The 24,856-nt window shown below is 42.6% G+C and overlaps 1 protein-coding gene across 4 annotated transcripts in view; it reads left to right on the top strand.

The window, feature by feature from the left end:
• The window catches only part of LOC133628479 (mothers against decapentaplegic homolog 2-like), a 66,133-nt gene that overhangs the window by 35,644 nt on the left and 5,633 nt on the right, over positions 1 to 24,856 (top strand). For 2 of the 4 annotated variants that reach the window (XM_062016683.1, XM_062016684.1), the window contains 8 exons: positions 11,808 to 11,897; positions 13,041 to 13,234; positions 13,730 to 13,864; positions 15,064 to 15,138; positions 16,406 to 16,459; positions 17,498 to 17,710; positions 19,187 to 19,324; positions 19,488 to 19,632. In XM_062016683.1, the coding sequence (XP_061872667.1) occupies positions 11,808 to 11,897; positions 13,041 to 13,234; positions 13,730 to 13,864; positions 15,064 to 15,138; positions 16,406 to 16,459; positions 17,498 to 17,710; positions 19,187 to 19,324; positions 19,488 to 19,632 (1,044 nt within the window). Of the gene's footprint in view, positions 1 to 5,132; positions 5,193 to 11,807; positions 11,898 to 13,040; positions 13,235 to 13,729; positions 13,865 to 15,063; positions 15,139 to 16,405; positions 16,460 to 17,497; positions 17,711 to 19,186; positions 19,325 to 19,487; positions 19,633 to 24,856 lie in introns of those variants that run through there. The other 2 variants (XM_062016686.1, XM_062016685.1) reach the window with 2 other exon arrangements.

Raw genomic sequence — 24,856 nt, forward strand, 5'->3', positions numbered from 1 at the left:
TATCGGTTGAGGTAGTGAGTTCTCTAAATGTTAGACTGGTATAATGATGTTTGTGTACCTGTGCTAAGTAACTTTTCTAGTTCAAAACCTGATCATATTTCCTGTTGCATTTTTCTTTAAGTAAAAATGTGAGTGAAAAATATCAGACTTGCATCTGTAAGAAAGACTTTGCATGAGAATTCTAGAATTTGAAAACTAACTTTCATTCTCATCTCTCTCTAGTGTGAAACATTGCTACACCTTTACTGTTTAGGTAATTTCTTGTCCAGAGTACGGTTTTTTGGAACTCAAATTTTCCCATTGATGGAAATGATGAAATAGAAGAAGTGAAGGCATACTGTATGCTGTTGCATGCTGATAGCCACATTAAAGAGTCTTCTTGACAGAATTGTACAATATCATCTGAGATGATGCTCCTTATAAGGAGATGAAATGTCAGGTTGAAATGCCAACTCTGCAACCTTTTCCACTTAGGGAAAGGCTCTGACAGAAGTAACTTTGATTCTCCTCAGTAATAATGTATCTGACCCTTTCTTTACTATATCAGCCCTCTGGTCAGTCCTGAGATAGGAATTGTGAGTTGTCCCAGGTTTGCCATGTAGCAGCTTAACCAAATGGCTGCTAGACTGACTTTTCCCTTGAGTCTCAAAAAGTAGTTGTTATCCCTTGTGAGTATCCTTTGAGCATTACTCCTTTCTCTAGGAAATAGTTTTCTTTTGTTGGAACTTCAAAACACCTGGGAAACTGAGTCAATCTGATGCTTTATATCCCTGAAGTCCCTAGTCTAAGCTAGTGTTGAAAAGATAAAAATATTAGCTTTTGTATAGTTGACCTCGTTTCTGTCAACAGACACATTGTTTGTAGAACAGCAGTGAAAATGCACCTTGGAATAAAGGTGTCTGCTCTGGTGGGAGGATATATATTAGTTTTAAGCTTGTATTTTGGAGTATATTTAAGTTCTGTCTACACGGTAAAGACAATCAATTGACAGGACACATGGCGGTGGCAAGGCTGATTTTTGCCACTGAGTGGCCAACTGAGGTAATCCAGGGGTTCCTGGAGCATGGGGAGCAGAGGAGAAGCAAGGAGACCCACCAGGAGCCAGCAGCTCTTGCGAGGGGATGGGCCTGCCAGGAGGCGGAGCCAAAGCAGCCGTGGGGGATTTAAACGTTCCTGAGGGAGCTCAAGCAACCAGGAGCACGGTGACCAGGATGGGAAAACAGGGCTTGGTGTGTCACTTGGTGCATCAGTTTGTGCAGGGAGGACGGGCAGGGAACAATCCCACAGCACACAGAGAGAGCCAAAAGTCGGAGAAGTGCTCCTGCCTCAAGCTAACAAGATGGTGAGCATTCGCCTGAGAGCTAAAGCCAAGGCTCAGTTGGAGAATACCCTGGTGAAGATTGATGCATGCACCCAGACAGAGCTAGTCAGCAAGGATGCTTCAGTCCAGGTGGAGTTCAGGGAGTGTTTAGGATGTTTAGGCACTTCTGCTGCTGAGGTAAGTATGTGTCATAGGTGCCCTCAAGTTCAATAGCTGCAGGAAACCATTAGTAGACTGTGTAGTATTAGAGGAGCAGAAGTGGAGATTGACAGATGGTTCCATAATCAGGTACAAGCCTCTAGTGAAACTGAAATGCCTTGGACCATGGTAACAAAAAAAAAAAAAAGCAGGACTCCCCCTCATAACCTTCCTTCCAGAGTGCCAATTACAAATAAGTATGAGGCATAGATGATGGGGGACATAGATGAGCAAGGTCCAGAAGGGGAAATCCCAGCAAACAATTCACCATCAGCTGTTCCACCAGCAACAGGTAATGGGCACCATAAAAAGAAGCAAAAGGTGTCATGGGTAACTCATTGTTCAGAAGCACCGAGAGACCCATCTGTCAATCGGATAAGGAGTCGTGAGATGTGCTGCCTGCTGGGAGCCAAGATCCATGATGTGTCTGAGAGAGTGCCACATCTTGTCAGGGATGTTGACTACGATCCTCTACTTCGCTTCCATGTGGGGGTGAATGATGTAGTGAGGCATGATATTTCCAGAATCAAGAAGGATTTTAAAACTCTGGAGGAACAAGTGAAGGCTAGGGGAGCACAAGTTATTTTCTCTTCCATCCTGTCCACCAGAGGAAAAGAAGTCACTAGAAGTCACAACTTGCTGTCACAGGTGATTGAGGAAACAATGAAGAGAGGTGTGCTGCTGGACCTTGTGCAAACAAATAAGGAGAGTCTGGTTGGGGATTGTGAAGGTCTGAGGCAACCTTGGCTGCAATGACCATGAGATGGGTTCAAGATTCTGTGTGGAAGAGGTAGGACACCAAGCAAGATTGTGACCCTGGATTTCAGGTGAGCTGAGTTTGGCCTTTTCAAACACCTACTTGGAGGGATCTCATGGGATAGGATCCTAGATGGTAAAAGGGCCCAAGAGAACTGCTTGATCTTCAAGCACCACTTCCTCCAAGCCCAGGATCAATGTGTCCCCACAAGTAGAAAAGCAGGAAAAGGAGGTGGGAGGCTTCCATGGATGAGCAAAGATCTGCTGGGACAACTCAGGGAGAAAGCAAAAATCTATGAGAGGTGGAAACAAGGCCTGGTTACTTGGAAAGAGTACAGAAACATTGCCAGAGCATGCAGGGGTGCAACCAAGAAGACTAAAGCCCTTTTAGAATTAAACCTAGCCAGGAAACTAAAGGAAAACAAAAAGTAGTTTTTCAGGTACATCAGCATCAAAAGGAAGACTGGGGAGAATGTGGGCCCGCTGCTAAACACAGAGGGTGCCTTGTTGACAGAGGATACAGAGAAGACCGAACTAATGAATGCTTTCTTTGCTTCAGTCTTTATGGCCAAGGCTGGCCCTCGGGCAGCCCATCTCATCAAGGATAGTAGGATGGTCTGGACAACAGAGGACTTGTCCTTGGTGGAAGAGGTTAAAGACTAGTTGGGCAAGCTTAACGCTCATAAATCAATGGGACCTAATGGGATTCATCCAAGAGTGGTGAGGGAGCTGGCTGATGTGATTGCTAAGCAGCTCCCCATCATTTTTGACCATTCATTTAGGACAGGCGAGGTGCCTGAGGACTGGAGAAAGGCCAATGTCCTTACAGTCTTCAAAAAGAGCAAGAAGGATGACCAGGGAAGCTACAGGTGATGGAACAACTCATCCACAATGTTGTTAATAAACCTATTAAGGAAAAGATGGTTATCAGGAGGAGTCAACGTGGATTCATGAAGGGCAAATCCTGTTTGATCAAACTGATAGCCTTCTACAAGGGTATAACTGGCTGAGGGGAGAGCAGTGGATGTCACCTACCTTGACTTCAGCAAGGCTTTTGACACTGTCTCCCATAACATCCTCATCAGAAAGCTCAGGCAGTGTGACTTAGATGAGTGCACGGTGAGGTAGATCGAGAGCTGGCTGAATGACAGAGCCCAGAGGGTAGTGATCAGTGGCACAGAATTGATTTGGAGGCCTGTGACCAGTGGAGTTCTGGGGCCAGTCTTCATCAGCAACCTGGATAAGAGGACAGAGTGTACCCTCAGCAAGTTTGCTGATGACACCAAAGTGGGAGGACTGGCTGATTCCCCAGAAGACTGTGCTGCCTTCTCAACCGACTTGAGAGTTGGGCAGAGAGGAACCTCATGAGGTTCAACAAGGACAAGTGCAGAGTCCTGCATCAGGGAAGGAACAACCCCATGCACCAGTACAGGCTGGGGATTGACCTGCTGGAGAGCAGCTCTGCAGAGAGAGACCTGGGAGTCCTGATTGATAATAAACTAAACATGAGCCAGCAAGGTGTTCTCATGGCCAAGAAGGCCAATGACATCCTGGGATGCATCAAGAAGAGTGTGGCCAGCAGATCGAGGGAGGTTCTTCTCCCCCTTTGCTCTGCCCTGGTGAGGCCTCATCTGGAGTACTGTGTCCAGTTCGGGACTCCCCAGCTCAAGAGGGACAGAGTCCAGCACAGGGCCACCAAGATGATTAGGGGACTGGAGCATCTTCCTTATGAGGAAAAGCTGTGGGAACTGGGGTTGTTTGATGTCTGGAGGAGACTGAGGGGGGAATCTCATTAATATTTACAAGTATATAAATGGTGGATGTCAGGAGGTTGAGGCTTCCCTTTTTTCTATTGTATCTGGTGACAGGACAAGGGGTAATGGGATGAAGCTGGAACACAAAAAGTTCCATTTAAACATAAGAAAAACCTCTTTTACTGTGAGAGTGAGGGAGCACTGGAACAGGCTGCCTAGGGGGTTTGTGGAGTCTCCTCTGGAGGTCTTCAGAACCCGCCTGGTCACGTTCCTATGCGACCTGATCTAGGTGGACCTACTTTAGCAGGGGGATTAGACTAGATCTCAAAAGTTCCCTTTCAACCCCTACTATTCTATTATTTTGTGATTTAAGTACTTCTTGGATGCACAGGCCAAATTACATTTTGGAGACAATGATGGCTTACCAGCACTGCAGTATATACTGAGTTGAAAATCGGAATGCCATTTGATAAAAAACAAAGCCTGAAGTGTGCTTCTAGACTTGAGGGCAGTCTGCTTGCTAAAGGTAAAATGGTGATATGTCTTGACTGCCTCCCTCCTAATAAATTAAACCTGCCTAGGAATGTTCCCAGGCACAGTGGCCAACTGACTCAGGACTGCCTCATCTGTACTCTTTTAAGTTATTGGCTACCAGAGTAGGGTGACTTTGTCTGAACTGCGCGGCATGAGTGGTCCCGATGGCGTATGACTCAAACCTAGGAATTGTGTGAGAGAACACTAATTGACACAGCTCAGTGGTGGGGAATGTCCTAGCTGCTTTCTAGCATACATCATCATGTTCCAGGGCCTTGGAAGGTTTCCATATAAGTATTAACTTATGTGTACAGATACTAGTCCTTGCTTCTTCTAAACTCTTTATGGACTAATGCACAGAAGGACTCTTCACATGACAAAGGATTTAAGACATGTTGGAAAGGTAGGTTTAGCAGAGAATGCCTCCTATTTATTTTGGGGTAGTAATTATGTATTACTACAAAATCTGTACAACCTATCTCCCTTTTAGATAGTTTTAATGGTTGTTTAAACATCTTTCATAATGCAGTCACCTTTTTCCCAGCTACAGCCTTTCTGGGATGCGTAGGGGTGTGTATGTTCTCCATCAGGCTATTGCTTGCATATGAATTAGCACACTGGCCTTTTGGGTAAGTGCTGTGTATAAAGTGTGCTTTTTTTTGTGATTATAAGGAATTTCAGTCTGATTTGATGTGCATGTGTGTGAATATTAAGACCCCCAATTTACTGTCTGAGTGATGTGGTGGGCAGACGGTCTTGCATCTTCTAGGTAGTGGATCTTTTATGTGAGCAGAAGAGTGGGAAGACTGCTTTATTTCCACAGGTATTTCTTCCAGTGAACAGTAAAAACTGTGTTGAGCTGACCTTATTGATCATAAAAGATGATTGTAGATTACTGCAGTTGGAGCATAGTCCTAGTGTAGATGAGCCAGTAAAACATTGAGATTGATCCCAGCTCTAAGCAGAAATACATTCTGAAGACAGCATATCATACGAGTTGCTGAATATTAGAGTACTTTTATTTGAATGGATCACTTTTTGTGTACCTCCTGGCCTGCCTTCCTCTCTCTCTCTTCATGTTTCCTGACTTTCATTGCAAGCTATGGCTCTGTCACATAGTCACTTCAGGATACTGCTGCTCTTTCTGTAGGTTATGGAATATGCTGTCAGCTTTGATAGTTGAATATTTAGAGAGAAGAGATTAGCAATATAAAATGCCATTCCTGTTCATCGTGCTTTGTCAAGGGCTCCAAAATTTTACTTTTTTGCATGTGCTGTCTTGTGAAGCAAATGCATGGCGTATCCCACTTACACCAATGATGCACCCCACAGTTTTTGGAACGTGTTAATCTATGTGACAGCATCAGCTTTGGAGCACTGCTTTGTATTAAGGATCCATTGCTCAAAGGTAGTAAGCTGTCAGAGCTGTGTCAATTAATATGCAGCAGACTTTGTGTCTGACGATTGTTCTTCTAATTTGATGTGCGTGATGATCACAGAATCACAGAATGGTAGGGATTGGAAGGGACCTTTAGAGATCATCTAGTCATCTGTCTTATCAGCAGTAGTGGTGCAGATTTAAGGGCACAGTACAGTGAAAGGATGCTCCCTGGTATCCCACACACCCATGTGTCTTTAGGGCAACTATTTCAATCCTTATGCAGCTTCTGGCAGCCCACTGTCCTAGAGTTATCCTAGGAATAGGAAAAAAAGAGAGGTTGCAGACCCTACTGATGCAGTGATGGTCAGCATTCCTCTTTGTCTTGCTCCTTCTGCAGAGCTGTGATGCTGCCTGTGACCAAGATGGATCTAACTTGTTCAGGACAGTTGTCTCTTTTAAAGAGCTGGATGTATGTCAGAGAATAGGCCTTTATGTGTGACTCTCTTCTAGACAAAAAGTCATGTAGTACAAGACTTTTACTTGTGTCCATAATCAGTAGAATCATAGAATTGTTGAGATTGTCAAAGACCTTTAAGCTCCTTGAGTCCAACCATTCCCCCAACAACTATCATGACCACCACTAAACCATGTTCCTCAGCCTCACAGCTACATGGCTTTGAAATCTCTCCAGGGATGGAGACTCCACCACTACCCTGGGAAGCCTGTGCCAGGACTTGACAACCCTTTAGGGAATCTAAACATCCCCTGGCACAACTTGAGACTGTTTCCTCTTGTCCTGTCACTTGCAGAGTCTCCTTCCCCTCCCCCACCACCACAACCTCCTGTCAGGGAGTTGCAGGGAGCGAGAAGGTCTCCCCTCTGCCTCCTTTTCTCCAGGCTGAATACCCCCAGTGCCCTCAGCCACTCCCCACCTCTGTTGCCCATCTCTGGACATGCTCCAGCCCCTCAGTGTCCCTCTTGTAGGGAGAGGCCCAACACTGAACACAGCACTCAGTGTGCGGCCTCACCAATGCCCAGTAGAGGGGCATAATCACTTCCTTGATCCTCCTGGCCACACTATTTCTGATCCAAGTCAGGATGCCATTGGCCTTCTTGGCCACCTGGGCATACTGACTCAGGTTCAGCTGCTGTTGACCCAACACCTCCAGGTTCTTTCCCTTCAGGCAGCTTTCCAGCCCCTCTGCCCCAGCCTGTAGTGTGTCATAGGGTTCTTGTGGCCCAAGGGCAGGACCCAGCACTGAGCCATGGTTGAACCTCATCCCACTGGCCTCGGCCCATTGCTCCAGCCTGGCCAGATTCCTCCTTAGGGCCTTCCTACCCTCCAGCAAGTGTCATGGTTTAGCGAGGAGCCACTTTTGCTTGTTAATAGGGGGATGGAACTGCAGTGCAGATCTGGTAAAGAGTTCTCGGACTTTCCCTCCGCTCTTGGATTCAGACCAACCTCCAGCCCACCTGGGCCAATCTGGCACCTCTGCGATCACTAAGGACGTGAATTTGAAGTGCTTGGTAGGAGGTGTAAGAGTGGTACAAGATGGAGGCAACCACGCAGACCCCACAATCAAAGACAGAAGGAAGGAGGAGCGCCAAACCGGAGACCCCTCTGCAAGCTGTGGCAAGAACGCAGACTGTACCCCTGCAACCCATGGAGGGCAATGGCAGGACTGAGAGCCACCAACAGCTCCGGGTGAGTGCACCCAGACAGGCAAGAGACTGTATGAAGAGGTGGCCATGCTGGAGAGTCTGTGAGCTGCAGAGCAGACCCATACAAGAGGCGGAAAGGAGCTGCAGCCTTTGGGATGTTGGGAGTGGCCCGTGCAGGGCTTCTGGATGCATGAGGTACCCCGCGGAGGAGCAGGGAGGACTGGTGGGGAGCCCTTCTGCCCTGAGGAGAGACAAACAGCAGAAACCATTGAGAATAGACTGATTGAAACCCTCATTCCCTGCCCCCCTGAGCCATTCAGCGGGGGAGGAGAAAAAGACACAGGGATCAGTACTCTGAGCCTGGAAAGAGGGGAGGGGTGGGGAGAAGGTGGTCTTGAAGGGCTAGTTGTACTCTTCACCACTGTACCACTCTGTGGTGTTCTGTGTTTGTTATGTTTTGGGGTTTTATGGTTATGCTTTAGTTGATGGTGGATTAAATTATTTTCTGTTTTTTTCCCCAAGCCAAGTAGCCTTGTCTTTTTTGTCCAGGACCATAAACAGCAATTAAGCCCTCCCTGCCCTTTGACAAGACTCAAGTCTGGGTACTTGAGTCTAATTGTGGTCTTTTGTCCCTTGATGGGCCTAAACCAAGACAAACAGATAGATCAAAGACAATATTTTATTTAACATTTTTATTTGTTATAAATGCAGGATGCTGCCCAAAATTACATTCTTGTTCCTCCTTTTTGTATTGCTTGTGTAGGTCCACAGTGAGTAGAACTACTGATCTGGCTGAAAAGTATCTCTCAAAAATTTTAAGTCACATATATTCTGTGGTCAACTAGTTTATTGATTTGGACATGAGCATTTTGACCTCCCTGGGATGACATTACAAATGAGGCATGTGGGACAGGCAAGAAGAAGATAAAAACTTTTTGTTCCCTTCATCAGTTTTATGTTTTATTAAAGTCACCATGTGTCATGGTTTGACATGGAGCCGTTTCTGCTGTCGGGGAAGGGGCTGTAAAGATAGCTCCTGTAAGAAGTTGCTCGAAACTCTCCCCAGCTCTGAGCCAGACCCACTTCTGGGGCTTAGCCAATTAGACGCTTCCACAATCAGTTTTTAAAAAGCCAAAAAAGGAAGATTCTTCCTATTTCTTCTTTTTCTGTCCTTCCTTCTTTTTCCGGCTGGTGCTGGTGCAAGGAGTTGGAAGAGAGAGAAAAGTGACCATGTGGACCCCAAGGTCAGTGAGGGAAGAGAGGAGGAGGTGTGCTGGAATAGAGACCCCCCTGCATCCTGTGAAGTGGAGTGCAGAAGCAGAGATTTGTTTGCAGTTCCTTAAAGACCTCGTGCCAGGGGCAGTGACTATGCCCAGAGGAGGCCGTATCCCACATGAAGGGACCTTGTATTAGCAGATGCGGTAGCTTCTGGGGAGAACCCCTGACAGAGAAGTTCATTAAGGAATCGGTTCTGGGGCCAGTCTTGTTCAGCATTTTCATCAACGACCTGGATGAAGGGACAGAGTGTACCCTCAGCAAGTTTGCTGATGACACCAAACTGGGAGGACTGACTGATTCCCCAGAAGACTGTGCTGCCATTCAGCGGGATCTCGACCGGCTTGAGAGTTGGGCAGAGAGGAACCTCATGAGGTTCAACAAGGACAAGTGCAGAGTCCTGCATCTGGGAAGGAACAACCCCATGCACCAGTACAGGCTGGGGGTCAACCTGCTGGAGTGCAGCTCTGCAGAGAGAGACCTGGGAGTCCTGGTTCATAATAAACTAAACATGAGCCAGCAATGTACCCTCGTGGCCAAGAAGGCCAATGGCATCCTGGGATGCATCAAGAAGAGTGTGGTCAGCAGGTCAAGGGAGGTTCTTCTCCCCCTCTACTCTGCCCTGGTGAGGCCTCATCTGGAGTCCTGTGTCCAGTTTGGGGCTCCTCAGCTCAAGAGGGACAGAGAGCACAGGGCCACAAAGATGATGAGGGGACTGGAACATATTTTATAAGAGGAAAGACTATGGGAATTGGGGCTGTTTAGTCTAGAAGAGAGAAGACTGAGGGGTGAACTTATTAATATTTACAAATATCTAAATGGTGGGTGTCAAGAGGTTGGGGCATCCCTTTTTTTCTATTGTCAACAGGACAAGGGGTAATGGGATGAAGCTGGAACACAAAATGTTCCGTTTAAATATAAGAAAAAACTATTTTACTGTGAGGGTGACGGAGCAGTGGAACAGGCTGCCCTGAGGGATTGTGGAGTCTCCTTCCTTGGAGGTCTTCAAGACTTGCCTGGACATGTTCCTGTGTGACCTGATCTAAGTTGACCTGCTTCTGCAGGGGGATTGGACTAGATGATCTCTAAAGGTCCCTTCCAAACCTACCATTTTATGATGATCCTATGATGATGATAACAGTATCCCGTGGAAGGGACCCTGTATTGGAGCAGGGGAAGAATGCAAGGAATGTTTCTCTGAGAAGAGAGAAGTGGCAGAGCCCATCTGTGAGAGACTGACCACATCCCCCATTCCATAATTCCCCCATAGCCCTTGAGGGGGGAGGAGGTAGGGATATTGGGAGCAGTGAGCTGAGCCCGGTAAGAAAGGAGGGATGTGGGAAGGAGATCTTAAAGTGCTGGTTGTAATTTTCTCAGTCATCCTGCTCTCTTTTTTGCTTTTTGTTCTGTTTCTTGTAGATAGTAGAATAAATTTTCCACTCTAAGTTGAGTTGTGGAGTCTTTTTTGCTCGGAACCCTAATTGGCAGCTAGTCCTCCCTGCCCTTGTCTCAATCCACAACAACCTTGGTTTGGTTTTTTTTCCTGTCCGTTTTGCTGGGGCCTCCGCAATCTTAACAAGGGTGGGGGTGGATGGGGGGCACTGGTGCTTCGTTGCTGGCTGGGCAAAACCTTGACACCATGGAATTGAGGTGGTTTTCTGCCCTGAAAGTGGTTTGAAGTACAGTGCTTTGCTGTCTGCTGTTTTGTTTTGCAACACTAATTAATTTTTCCTGTGTAGAGAGGAGAAAAAGATACCTACCTCACTTCTCTTCCTGTAAACACTCAATCAAACTTGTGAGTTTATCAGCTAAACTTAGTTGTTTAAATTTAAATTACAAAACCTCTATTTCAAACCAGAATTTTTGTGAACTTTGATTCTTTTCTTTCTGTTGCAACTTTTTACAGAGGCTATTAATTTTAAAGGTAATTTACCAGCCAGATAAACTTCAAGCTTTGTACTTGGGAAGTAGAGATGTAAGTTAATTGTGAACCAAGTTCTCTTTGTTTCTGTGGTGCAAAATCTAGTTTTCTGTGACTTGTATAAAATAAATAAACTGTCATTTTTCACTTGTCGCAGAGCAAGTCAATCTTGCCTGAACTTGATTTATGCTTCTGAAAGTCTGCTGCCTATTTACAAGCCCATGTTGATTTCTCGCCTTCAATCTGCTGCTGCTTTTAGTTTGTGCCTTTGACTCAAACTAAAAGGCTCCTTTTTCTTTGCTGTTGTGATCTTGTCATTGAACCAATTTGGTAAATAATTAGTCGTCTTTTCTTTCCTCCTGCTTAATTAAGGTTTGTTATTCTATAGTTAAATCTTAATTAAATACATAAGAACTATGTTAAACATTCTGTATTTTGTATTCAGTGGAAAAGAAGATTTGGTTCTTTGATCAAGGAGAATATAGAAAACAGTGAGAAGTTACAATGTGCTTTTCTTCAGAGCCCGAATTTGACTGTTTTGGGAAAAGCAGCAAATTAGTACATGCATGCAGAACAAGCTTAATGTTTAAGTGGCGATACCTGAGCAGTTATTGATTTCAGATACACATGGCCTTTGTTTGAAGTCTTAGGGAAGCTTCTGTTTAAAAACAAAATTCTTTAAAATTTTAAGAGCTAAGCTGAGGAAGTTTTGCCTGTTTTAAGAAACATTACAACTGTATTGACTACTTAAAACCAGAGAACTTGTTTACCTTTTAAATACATTATCATTTACCTTGACTTACGTGTTCCATTTTGATAGCCTCCTTCATATAGAAAATATAGCATGAGATGTCAATTTAAATGCAAGTTTAACAATGCTCTATCTTCTATTTGAAAGGAAGTATTCTGTACATTTTTTTCTATGTTTGACATCATGGTGTTTTAAATAACCATGTTCCATATTCATATCGATTTTTTTTGGTTTTGTTTTCAATTTATGCGCAGCACTTGCTCTGAAATTTGGGGACTGAGTACACCAAACACGATAGATCAGTGGGATACAACAGGCCTTTACAGCTTCTCTGAACAAACCAGGTGAATATTCTGCCCTCTCTCGCATAATAGAAATTTTGTGGGAGGGATTGGCTTTGGAGGGTCTGTAATGGGATGCTTTAGCTGTAAAAATAGACTAAAATGCTTCCAAGGCCTCTCACACTAAGGCATTTTAAAATATTTGCTTGCCACTGTAGAAATCCAAGTGTTCTCAGCTGATGTTTTGACAAATGAATCTACTTCTGGAATATTCCTTTTTCATGCCAGTGCTATTGGAAGAATGGGAAGGCTTGTTAAATGCAAGCTCTAATGTGATTTGATATTTTATCAACCAAGTTGGGAAACTTAATTATTTAGACCTAGTCTTACAAAGTGTTTAAACTGTTTTGTATGCCACAAGCTTTTCATTAAATCTTGCTAATTGGCTCAGATATGAGCTATTAAAGAACTGTTTGTAAATTCTTCAATATTTAATGGTGGGCAAATTCTAAACAGGGTCTGTATTTCTTCATGTCACATTACTTGATTTGTGTATTGAGGTTTGTCTCCCATCCCATAACAATCATAAACATCTGCATCTGTGTAAGCATATGCAGTCTTAAAACTAGCAAAACATTTTCAGCTGGTAGCAAGGTAAATGAAGTCAAGATAAACTGTACAGCCTGTACAAGATGTGCATTTATGCTTTTTTTGCATTACAGTTACACTGCCGTGTGTATCACTTGGGTAGCTGACTGCTTATAGACTTATTTGCAGTCCTGTGGGAATTCTCAGGCTTAAAGCCATAAAGCATCCATGCCATAGTCAAACCTTGAGGTTTAGCAGTGGAAGGGACTATTAAGTGTGTGATTTTTATTATGTATTTTTTAACAATTGTCTTCTGCATTTAAAAGTACATGAAGTAATCATCCTAAATACTTGGTTGTCGGTAAAGTGGCTTCTAATTAACTCTAAATTCACTGGCAGTAATTTCAACAGCTCCAAAATAAGTTAAGCCGCTACTTGATACTTGAATTTTGATCACATTTGAAGACTTTCAACCAGAGTATAAATGTCAATAGCAGTATCAGTCCACTGAATTCTGAGAATACAGGAGCTACCGATACCATGTGTGTACACTGTTGCTTGAGGGATTAAGAGACAGCATGCAGTCTGTAAATACTTCTCACCATCTTCCCCCTATAGATCCCTTGATGGCCGTCTACAGGTATCTCATCGTAAAGGATTACCACATGTTATTTACTGTCGTTTGTGGCGCTGGCCAGATCTTCACAGTCACCATGAACTTAAAGCCATTGAAAACTGTGAATATGCTTTTAATCTTAAAAAGGATGAAGTATGTGTAAACCCTTACCACTACCAGAGAGTGGAGACACCAGGTAGGAAGACGACTTCTGACTTTATATAGCAGCATCTGTATAAACTTGTTCAGCATAATGTTTTAAGTGAAAAATAGAGAAGGAATAGAGAAGCTTTCTCTTGCCAAAAGTACAAGATTCTTAGGGGTGCAGCTTTTGAGAATACCATCCCCTGAAATTTTTTAATAGTAAAGTTACTGAAAAGTATTTACGAATGTGTTGAATACCCGATAAAACACTTTCAGTGCAGCTAGCAGTTTCCAGCTGGCTAAGTGCGATCCATACTGAAGAGGAGAACAGAGATGACTTACCTTTGCTAATGTGGAATAGTCTTAAGAGGCACCTCAGGAACCTGTTTCTTAGACTAACTAGTACGATTGTAGTATTAGCAGTATTGAGAGTCAGAAAACTTGAAAACACTTGAAGAAATTTTTAGATACTTTTAGTTTGTTTTTTTTTTTACCTCACAGAAGTATTTTGGAGGTCTTATTAATGCTTTGAATTTCACTTTTCCAGTTTTGCCTCCTGTACTAGTGCCACGGCACACTGAGATTCTAACAGAGCTTCCACCTCTCGATGACTATACCCATTCCATTCCTGAAAACACTAACTTTCCAGCTGGAATTGAACCACAGAGCAATTATATACCAGGTATTTTCTTAAATCCCACTGCAAACAGTAAACTTAACATTGTGCCAATGGAACAGAGGTGATAATTTCATTCTCCTAAGTGATCAAAATAAATGAAAGATGCACCAATAAATTAAATTTAATTTATTTTGTCTATTAATTCCAAGGAAAAGATGTGAAAGCTGTTGTTTGCAAAACACAGTCCTGTGTGCAACCACATTACTGTGGTTTTGTAATAGCTTACTTGGTTTTAGTAGCTTATTTCATATTCAGAATGCTAATGAGTACAAAGTAAACTTTCACCTTATGCTTTAATCCTGTTTTACAAACATAGAGGACTTTCCAAATGCTGTGGATCAGAGATTGAGTAGTAAACTGTTGTCCCAACCTCCTGACAACCAGTCTTTAAATACGTATAAGTATTAATGACTTACCCCCTCAGTCTTCAGATTAAACAGCCCCAGGTCCCGCAGCCTTTCCTTGTAATAAAGAGGCTCTAGTCCCCTAATCATCTTGGTGGCCCTGCACTGGACAACTTCCTGTCACAGGTGACTAAGGAACAAATGAGGAGGGGTGTGCTGCTGGACCTTGTGCTGACAAAGAGGGTCTGGTTGGGGATGTGAAGGTCTGAAGCAACCTTGGCTGCAATGACCATGAGATGGGTTCAAGATCTAATGCTAATAGAACCTGTGCAGTATAACCAAATAATATAGTTGTTATTATTAATAAGTGAAATCAACTGTTGAGTATTGAAGAAAAATGTATTTGGGGACTGAAATGAAAAAGAACCTTTAAATCTAGAAACTTCTATAAGGCATGGCAGGGTATCTGATCTGATGGATATACTACAGAAAGATAGCTCACTTTTGTAGAAGTCACAAGATGTGGGTTTTTTTCATTTGTAATTCTACTAAATGTGAAAACTGGTGATCACAATTGCAAAATCGTTACTCATTGTAGTGAAAGTACCTTGTCTTAACTGGAACAAACAAGGATTATTTGTTAATTATATCACATATTAGAGATGATACATTTTACATGGACAAGAAGGCAGATGATGGGTTTGAAGTCCTGCTGGAAGGAAAAAGAGAGAGCAAAATCAATTTCTAATTCAGTATTCAGGTATATGGAGCTCGTGAAGACTTGAGGACAAAACCCCCAAATGTTAAACACACTTTTCCAGTCATTGAACCAATAAGTGGACTTTTTTTTTTTTACAGAAACACCACCTCCGGGATATATCAGTGAAGATGGAGAAACGAGCGACCAGCAGTTGAGCCAAAGCATGGATACAGGTAACTTTTTTTCACTGCTTTGAAGACTTGGGATTACTAGTTGTGATCCTTTGGCATAGTGGCATGAGTTCAGCCTGAACGATGATAGCGATAGCCCTGTGTATAAACCAGTGTTTTCTGCTTAAAAATATCACTTTGTCTTTTGTGAATGAAATAAAAACATTCCCCTAGGGAAAAACTTAAAGCATTCTGTGCTGTATTAAGTACATTTCATTTGCTTTGTACCAAAAGCGTTGCAGGTCTAAATCTTCATCAAAAAGCTTTAAAATATATTTTAATAGCTGACTAGTTTCAACCTACCTTTAAATTTACCTTCTGGAAACAAAGTTCATTGAAGCAAAATATCTGTTGACCTAAAGAAGTTCAAGAAATGCTGCGTTTTGAGAAACTGTCTCTGAACTCCACCTTATCACTTCTGCCATGTTTCAAATGAATTCTTGTTTGGAAGGCTCTATTCAAAGAGAAGTAAAAACATTAAGCTTTTGGGCCTTTGTGTAAAATGCTTTCTAGATAATCTGGTTGGCCTTAGACTTGGACAAAGCGCAGTTAATATGCTGTAATCTCCTGCTATGTGCTGGCAAATTTGAGTGTGTTTGGTTAGCTAATGTTAGCAACCTTTTCCAGTTAATCGGAATCAACTGCACTGGTTTCTTTAAGAACTGCAATATTTTCCCCACTATGAGAAAATGGGTATTTTAATTAAAAAAGCCTGACATCATCAATCCTTGTTAGGAATGTTTCTTTGCAAAGCCTCTCTGCATTTTGCTTCCTAATGCACAAATTGGGTTGGAGAGTTCATGTTTTTCTGAGTTTTCTCCTTCCTCCTTTCAGGAAAGAATAATTTCCTCAAATGAGGAAATCCAACTTGTTCTTTTCTAGAGATAAACCCTCTCCTTTGAGAACAGAGAGGTAATATCTTCATTATTTCTTAGCTTTTTTTCACTGACTTTGCAAAGAAGTCACTACCTTCTTACTGGAGAAGTACATAAATAGATACATTCACAGAGTGTGCATGAAGCAAGAGCTCTGCCAGATACAGCCTAAAATGTTAATTGTTAATTGAACCTTTACGAGAAGGGACAGATTCCCAGGAGTCTGGAAAATTAAATGTAATTCAGAATAAGCATGTGACATGCTGGAAAACTGACTGTAGGATTTCTGAGGTTCCTTATTCCAAATAATTTTCATATAGGAATCTCTAGTGGTTGTACCTACCCATCTGAAATAACAATCATTTGCTCTGAAACAATCTGTATTGCTTCAACAGGATCTCCAGCAGAGTTGTCTCCTAGTACTCTCTCCCCAGTAAATCATAGCTTGGGTAAGTTGGAAATACTTTTAATTGTTTCTATGTGTGTGATGACTCTTCTTTATATAAATATACTTTATGAAAGTAAGAGCTGTATTAGGAGGAGACTGGGCTGGTTTCCTGATGATAGACGCAATAGGACTGGGTTAATAACTTGTTAATAACTACTCTATTCCTGTAACTGAGCTTCTAGCAAATAGAAATAATAATACGGTTGTGTGTGCAGGAATAGCATTTATAAAATAAATAATTTAATGGACATTAGCCTATCTATAGTGCTGCCCAGACTTACTATCTCCCTTGTATGCATGTTCTGCTGCTCCTCTTGTGTCCTGTTTCATTTGTGACCACTCAGCTCCTCCATCAGTTGTCCACCTGGTTTGATCAGGTACCACTTCTGTGTGTCTATATAAATGCCTCAGGAAGATCAGATTCCCTTGGATTTGTTAAAAGAATGGTGACAGGATGTGACAGGAAAATGCTATTCAGAATGCTGAGTAAGTAATTAAGATAGGTAAAAAAGGTGAAGCTGCACAGAAAAAACTGAAGATGTACAGGGAAGATACAGAACTCAAGTAAGGGAGAGCAAAAGGAGCTTAGAACTGCTTTTAGATAAAGAGACAGTATAAGATCTAGTATAATATAAGGTAACATCATTTTCATATAAATACTTTTTTCCTTTGTGTGATTTAGTGTTTGCTAGCCTTATCTTTAATGTTGCAAGTTATAGAAAGGCAACAGAAATGTCTCAATGTCTGGCATGGACAGTAATATTAGCTTTGTCATTGTGCCGAGGAAAATATAAGTGCTGAATGACATGAGCTGTGGTCAGATTTCCTCACCTCTTCTTCCCCTCTTCCTTCCCTTGTGTGGAATACTGAATTCCATTTGATTTACCAGGGTACGTAAAAATGACAGTAAGAAAAATATAATTTGAGTAGTTTGAGGAGACTACTGCTGTTATTTCTGGAAGAGACAAATAGCAGGACAGATAGATTTCTTTTCAACCTCAAATTCTGTGTTAAGCTTTTTTTTAACTTTTTTTTTTAGATTTACAACCAGTTACTTACTCGGAGCCTGCATTTTGGTGTTCAATAGCATATTATGAACTGAATCAAAGAGTGGGAGAAACCTTCCATGCATCACAGCCTTCCCTGACTGTAGATGGCTTTACAGATCCATCAAATTCAGAACGATTTTGCCTAGGTCTGCTTTCCAATGTAAACAGAAATGCTACAGTGGAAATGACAAGACGACACATCGGTAAAAATCTCTGATCTTTTAACTATTTAATTTCATTTCAGCCATTAAATTATCTGGAATGATCCAGGTAGGATGGGCAGATCTGTGTATTGGGATCCTTTCACCCTTGTGCAGCCAGCTATTGAACTTCTCTCTCAAGGCTTGCTAAGGAGAGCTTGGTCTCTCTTGCTGACAGAAGTGTAAAGACACAGAGGTCACTGCTTCTGAAGGAGAAATGTAGCAACTTCTGCTACCGTAGCTGGTTTCAATTGGGAAGAAATATAGTACTGACTGGAGCAGAAAGGAGCTGCCTTACCTCAATCAGTAGTCACTAAGTCAGTGACAGCAACAGTCACAGGAACTAACAACAAGGTTCACAGGAGTTTCAACAAGGCCAAGTGCCGGGTGCCGCACTTGGACTACAACAACCCCATGCAGTGCTACAGACTTGGGGCAGAGTGGCTGGAAAGCTGTCCTGCAAAAAAGGATCTGGGGGTGTTAATCAACAGCTGGCTGAATGTGAGCCAGCAGTGTGCCCAGGCAGCCAAGAAGACCAATGGCATCCTGGCTTGGATCAGAAATAGTGTGACCAGCAGGACCAAGGAAGTGATTGTCCCTATGTACTTGACACTGGTGAGGCTGCACTTCAAATACTGTTCCGGGCCCCTCACTACAAGACGGACATTGAGGTGCTGGAGCGTGTCCAGAGACAGACAACAGAGCTGGTGAAGGGTCTGAAGAACAAGTCAAATGAGGAGCAGCTGAGGGAGCTGGGGATGTTTAGCCTGGAGAAAAGGAGGCTGAGAGGAGACATGATCACTCTACAACTACCTGAAGGGGAGTTGTAGGGAGGTGGAGGTTGATCTCTTATCTCCAGTAATGAATGATAGGACAAGAGGAAATGGGCTCAAGTTGTACCAGGGGAGATTTAGATTGGACATTAAGAAGAACATTTTACCGAGAGGGTTATTAAGCATTGGAACAGACTGCCCAGGGAGGTAGTGGAGTCACCATCCCTAGAGATATTCAAAAGATTCATAGATGAGGTGCTGAGGGACATGGTTTAGTTTAGTGATGAGCTTGGCAGTGTGAGGTTAGTAGTTGGACTTGATGGTCTTAGAGATCTTTTCCAACTGTAATGATTGTGTGAATCTTTTAATTTCAATTTTCTTTAAGTGAAAAACTTATTTGGTAATGAGTACAAATTTCTAACTCTGGTTTGGTTACAAGCCACTACATGACTAGAAAATTCTCTCTCACTCTTGACTGAAAATTATTCTGCTTCTCATTCAAATACTGTGTGTTTGTGGGAGAAATACAAGTTAATTGTGTTCTGCTCCTGCTACAGTTTTCAACACAGTAGTGTAGTCCTGTAGATAATTGATTTCTGTTTCTGTTGTAAAGGAAAAACCTTGACCTTCGCTGAAACAAAGTACTCTTGTTTGTTAATCTGCTTGGGTCATATCGTAACCAGAATTCCTTTGAATTTTGCTACAGGAAGGGGAGTACGTCTCTATTACATTGGTGGAGAAGTTTTTGCTGAGTGCCTAAGTGATAGTGCGATTTTTGTTCAGAGCCCCAACTGTAATCAAAGATATGGCTGGCATCCTGCAACTGTGTGCAAAATTCCTCCAGGTTAGTAGCCTACCAAAGGTCTTGCATGAAAATATCCAGTGAATGTATTCACTGATTGGCATTTGCTGTCCTTTTGATACCATCTTCATAGTTTTAGGCTTCTGTGTAGCAAACACAAGTATTTATTGATTGTATCCTTTGACTTTTTTTTTTTTCTCTATAGGATGCAATCTAAAAATCTTTAATAACCAAGAATTTGCTGCTCTTCTGGCTCAATCTGTGAATCAGGGTTTTGAAGCAGTTTATCAGCTTACTAGAATGTGTACCATAAGAATGAGTTTTGTTAAAGGCTGGGGAGCTGAATACAGGTAAGAAAAAACCCTTTGCTTTTAAATTCAGAGTTAATGATTTTTCTTCTTTCACTAATACACTATTCTTGTCTGACTTGAAAGCTATACATGCAGTGTTCTTACTGCTGTCATCGATATGCTGTCTTGCAAGTTCAGTCTTATCTTCCTTGTTCTCCCTCTCACCTATGGTCATAAAGACAAGTATACTGGATTTATTATTGCATTGAAGTCAGCTATTGAACAAGGAACGTTGTTAAATTGTTAAATTCCCTGACAACACCTAGAAGTTTGCAGTTTATGTTATGACATAATTTGCTATTTGTTAAATGTACAGTCATTTCGATCTCTGTCCTACTCTATGTGAGAGATGGAAATAGGGGCTAGCTTCTTGGGAAGAGTATAGGAACATTGCCAGGGCATGCAGGGGTGCAACTAAGAAGGCTAGAGCCCTTCTGGAATTAAACTTAGCCACGGATGTTAAGGACAGTAATAAGGCATTTTTCAAGTACATCAGCAGCAGAAGGATGGCAAGGGGGAATGTGGGCCCGCTGCTAAACTCTGAGGATACCCTGGTGTCTGAGGATGCAGAAAAGGCTGAAGTACTGAATGCCTTCTTTGCTTCAGTCTTTATGGCTAAGGCTGACTCTCAGGAAGCCCAGTCCAGCAAGGATAACAGGATGGCCAGGACAGCAGAGGACTTGTCCTGGGTGGAAGAGGAAGAGGTTGGCCAAGCTTGAGGCTCATAAGTCAATGGGTCCTGATGGGATGCACCCTAGAATGCTGAGGGAGGTGGCTGATGTGATTGCTAAGCCTCTCTCCATCATTTCTGAACAATCATGGAGGACAGGCGAAGTGCCTGAGGACTGGAGAAAGACCAATGTCACTCCAGTCTTCAAAAAGGGCAAGAATAACGACCCAGGAAACTACAGGTTGGTCAGCCTCACCTCCATCCCTGGAAAGATGATGGAACAACTCATCCTGAATGTTATCACTAAACATATGAAGGAGAAGATGGTTATCAGGGGGAGATAACATGGCTTCATCAAGGGGAAATCCTGTTTGACCATCCTGATAGCCTTCTACGAGTGCATAAGCGGCTGGCTAGATGAGGGGAGAGCAGAGGATGTCATCTTGCTTGACTTCAGCAAGGCTTTTGACACTGTCTCCCATAACATCCTGATCAGAAAGCTCAAGCAGTGTGGCTTGGATGAGTGGACAGTGAGGTGGATCGAGAGCTGACTGAATGACAGAGCCCAGAGGGTGGTGACCTGGGAGTTCTGATTGGTAATAAGCTAAATTTGAGCCAGCAATGTGCCCTTGTGGCCAAGAAGGCCAATGACATCCTGGGATGCATCAAGAAGAGTGTGTCCAGCAGGTCAAGGGAGGTTCTTCTCCCTCTCTACTCTGCCCTGGTGAGGCCTCATCTGGAGTCCTGTGTCCAGTTCTGGGCTCCTCAGCTCAAGAGGGACAGGGAAGTGCTGGAGAAAGTCCAGCGCAGAGCCACCAAGATGATCAGGGGACTGGAACATCTTTCATATGAGGAAAGGCTGCAGGAACTGGGGCTGTTTAGTCTAGAAAATAGGAGATTGAGGGGAGATCTTATTAACATTTTTAAATATCTAAAGGGTGGGTGTCAGGAGGTTGGGACATCCCTTTTTTCTATAGTAGCAAACGACAGTACAAGGGGTAATGGGATGAAGCTGGAACAAAAAAAGTTCCAATTAAACATAAGAAAAAACTATTTCACTGTGAGGGTGACGGTGCAGTGGAACAGGCTGCCCAGAGGGGTTGTGGAGTCTCCTTCCTTGGAGGTCTTCAAGACCCACCTGGACATGTTCCTGTGCGACCTGATCTAGGTGAACCTGCTTCTGCAGGGGGATTGGACTAGATGATCTCTAAAGGTCCCTTCCAACCCCTACCATTCTATGATTCTATGAGTACATTGAGTTTGTTAGATTGTAGTGAGGGATGTAGTTGATGGTACCCGATGGAAAGAATTGGAGTCACTTAGAGTGCATTTTGCAGAATAAAACAGGTAAAGAACACACATTTAAGAGATGGCAAATGTTTTGGAACTTGTAGTGGAAAAAAGAAGTAAGATGACTCTGTTTATGTAGTAAAACTGCTAAAACCAGTTTTCTTGAGTGGAAAAAAAATTCTTTATTCAAACTAAACTATAGTTCAGAATAGTGCCTGTTCTTAATGGAATATGGGAATTTGCGAAGAAAAGGAATCTACTTCTAACTGAACAATATTAAAAGATTTCATTATTTCTGTGAGCTAGAGATGTGGTTTTAAACAAATCCCTTAAACCTCTCTAGAAATTGTCCACTGAAAGAAGTCTGACATATCAATACTCTATTGAAATATGCAATTATTTTTTATTCAAAAAATCCATATAATTTCTGTAGTGGATTAATGACATGTAGGTTCCATTGTGAATACTGGGGATTTGACTCTTCTGTCTGCTCTTGAAATATATATGTGTAAATAGCAGCATCAGTACATGGGATAAGCTTCTATGCTAAGCGATGTTGATTTTGTAAAAGCCTAATTAGATGAAATGAAAAATTTGAGTAATAGAATAAACTGGTACCTCTTTGTTAGTGAAAGGTACACAAGAAAGTATCTGGCTCAAGTTTAATGAGCTATTGGATTTGTCTCAAAAGGAGTATGTGTACACTTACACATAATTAAATACAACATTCAAATCAGAATATAATAAAAGCTTAATCAGTCAGGCTTAATTATGGAGACAACTTGAAGTGAATGGAGGCCTGCGGCCAGTGGGATTCTACAGGGGCCAGTCATATTGAATATCTTCATCAACAACCTGGATGAGGGGACAGTGTACTCTCAGAAAGTTCACTGATGACATCATAGAATCATAGAATGTTAGGGATTGGAAGGGACCTTTAGAGATCATCTAGATCAACCTCCCTGCAGAAGCAGGTCCACCTAGATCAGGTCGCAGAGGAATGTTTCCAGGCAGGTCTTGAAGACCTCCAAGGCAGGAGACTCCACAACCTTCCTGGGCAGCCTGTTCCACTGCTCCATCATCCTCACAGTAAAAGAGTTTTTTCTTATGTTTAAATGGAACTTTTTGTATTCCAGCTTCATCCCATTACCCTTTGTCCTGTTGCTAGATACAACAGAAAAAAGGGATGTCCCAACCTCCTGCCTTCCACCATTTAGGTTGATAATAAAGTAAACATGAGCCAGCAATGTGCCCTCATGGCTAAGAAGGCCAATAGTATTCTGGGATGCATCAAGAAGAGTGTGGCCAGCAAGTCAAAGGAGGTTTTGCTCCCCCTCTGCTCTGCCCTGGTGTGGTAGTTTGACCCTGACTGGATGCCAGGTGCCCACCACACCACTCTATCACCCACCTCCTCAGCAAGCCAGGGAAAGGGAGAGAATAAGATAAGAGTCTCATGGGTTGAGATAAAAGCAGTTTAATAAAGAAGCAGCAAAGCCGCGTGCACGAGAAGCGAAGCAAAAGCAAATAAAGCTGTTACTCTCTACTTCCCATCAGCAGCAATGTCCGGCCACCTCTCAAGAAGCAGGGCTTCGGTACGCGTAACGGTTGCTTTTTGGAAGGCCAGAAATGAATCTTTCTGTCCCCTTCCTGCTCCTCTCCCCCAGTTTATATTACTGAGCTGACGTCATATGGTATGGAATATCTCCTTGGTCAGCCTGGGTCAGCTGTCCTGGCCATGGTCCCTCCCAAGATCGTTCCCACCCACAGCTATTGGTGAAGGTGGGGGAAGGAATGCTGGAGGGACAGCCCTGATGCTGTGCAAAAGCAGTAGTCATAATATTGATACCAACAGTAAGCACAGCACTGCAAGAGCTGCTGTGGAAAATCACTACCATCCCAGACCCACTACACCTGTGTCCAGTTCTAGGCTCCCCAGCTCAATAGGGACAGGGAAGTGCTGGAGAGAGTCCAGCGCAGTGCCACTAAAATTATCAGGGGATTGGAGCATCTTCCTTGTGAGGAAAGGCTGCGGGACCTGGGGCTGTTCAGCCTGGAGAAGAGGAGACTGAGGGGGGTTCTCATTAATACTTTGAAGTATATAAAAGATGCATATCAAGAGAATGGATTGTCTCTTTTTTTCTGTAGTATCCAGTGACAGGACAAGGGGTAATGGACAAAAGTTGAAACACAAAAAATTCCACTAAAATGTAAGGATGACAGAGCACTGGCACAGGCTTCCCAGGGAGGTTGTGGAGTCTCCTTCTCTGGATGTTTTCATACCCACCTGGACATATTCCTGTGTGACCTGATCTAGGTGAAGCTGCTTTGGGAGGGGAGAGGGTTGGACTAGATGATAGAGGTGTCTTCCAACCCCTACCATTCTGTGATTCTATGAGTGTAAGTGCTGGGTTAAAACAGTGGGGAGGCTTTTGGTAAATTATTTTTCTGAGGAGGGAGAATCTTGGTTGACATTAGTCTACAAACCCTGCAGAGATCATGGGATTTTGAAAGTGGAAACACTGCCAGAACAGCACAGAAATGAATTCCTGACATAATGCTGAACTCTTTGGCATCTCTCTTTAAGATGATGCTAATAAATTATTGATGCACAGAACTTCTAAGTTGTGCTGCAGTTGTGATAAAAGCGAGAAGAGGTTGCTCCTGCAAATACAACCATTAATTTAAATGAATTGTCAAAATACACCAGGAATCACTGTAAAATCCATAACTCTTGTTAGAATTTCCATACTTCATTATTAGGTCAAAAATGTTTTTTATAGAAGAGACTTTGACTTTGCCAAAGCATTACCTACATTTTAGGCATGTGTGCATAAACAATAAAGTGGTAGATTTTATAAGCTCAGTTGACAAAATAACTTAGAGCTTTTTGCTCATTATGTGTTAGTTCAAAGTAAGGGTAGCAGTAGAATTTCAGATCAGCAGACAAGTGTTAATGTTAACACAGGAACCATCCAGTTCTAGGATCATCTTCTGAAGAAAGTTAAATAGAGGTAATTACAGCAAAGATACTTAGTGAGCTGGAAATCCATGAATAGAAGAGGCTGAATTTAGCTTTGAGACAGCTTCTGAGTGACCATCACGATTTTATCAACTTTTGCCAGTGTAGTAGTGCAAAGCCAGGGTTGTGGAACAGAACTAGTTCTAAAATTTTGAGGAAGTGTGTTATGGAACACATTGTAAGGGAGTTGACAGAGGTGGAATAACAAACTTCCTTTTTTAAGAGAGGATTTAAGACTAAATGGA

Source organism: Colius striatus, chromosome W, assembly GCF_028858725.1.
Source record: "Colius striatus isolate bColStr4 chromosome W, bColStr4.1.hap1, whole genome shotgun sequence".
NCBI lineage: Eukaryota > Metazoa > Chordata > Aves > Coliiformes > Coliidae > Colius > Colius striatus.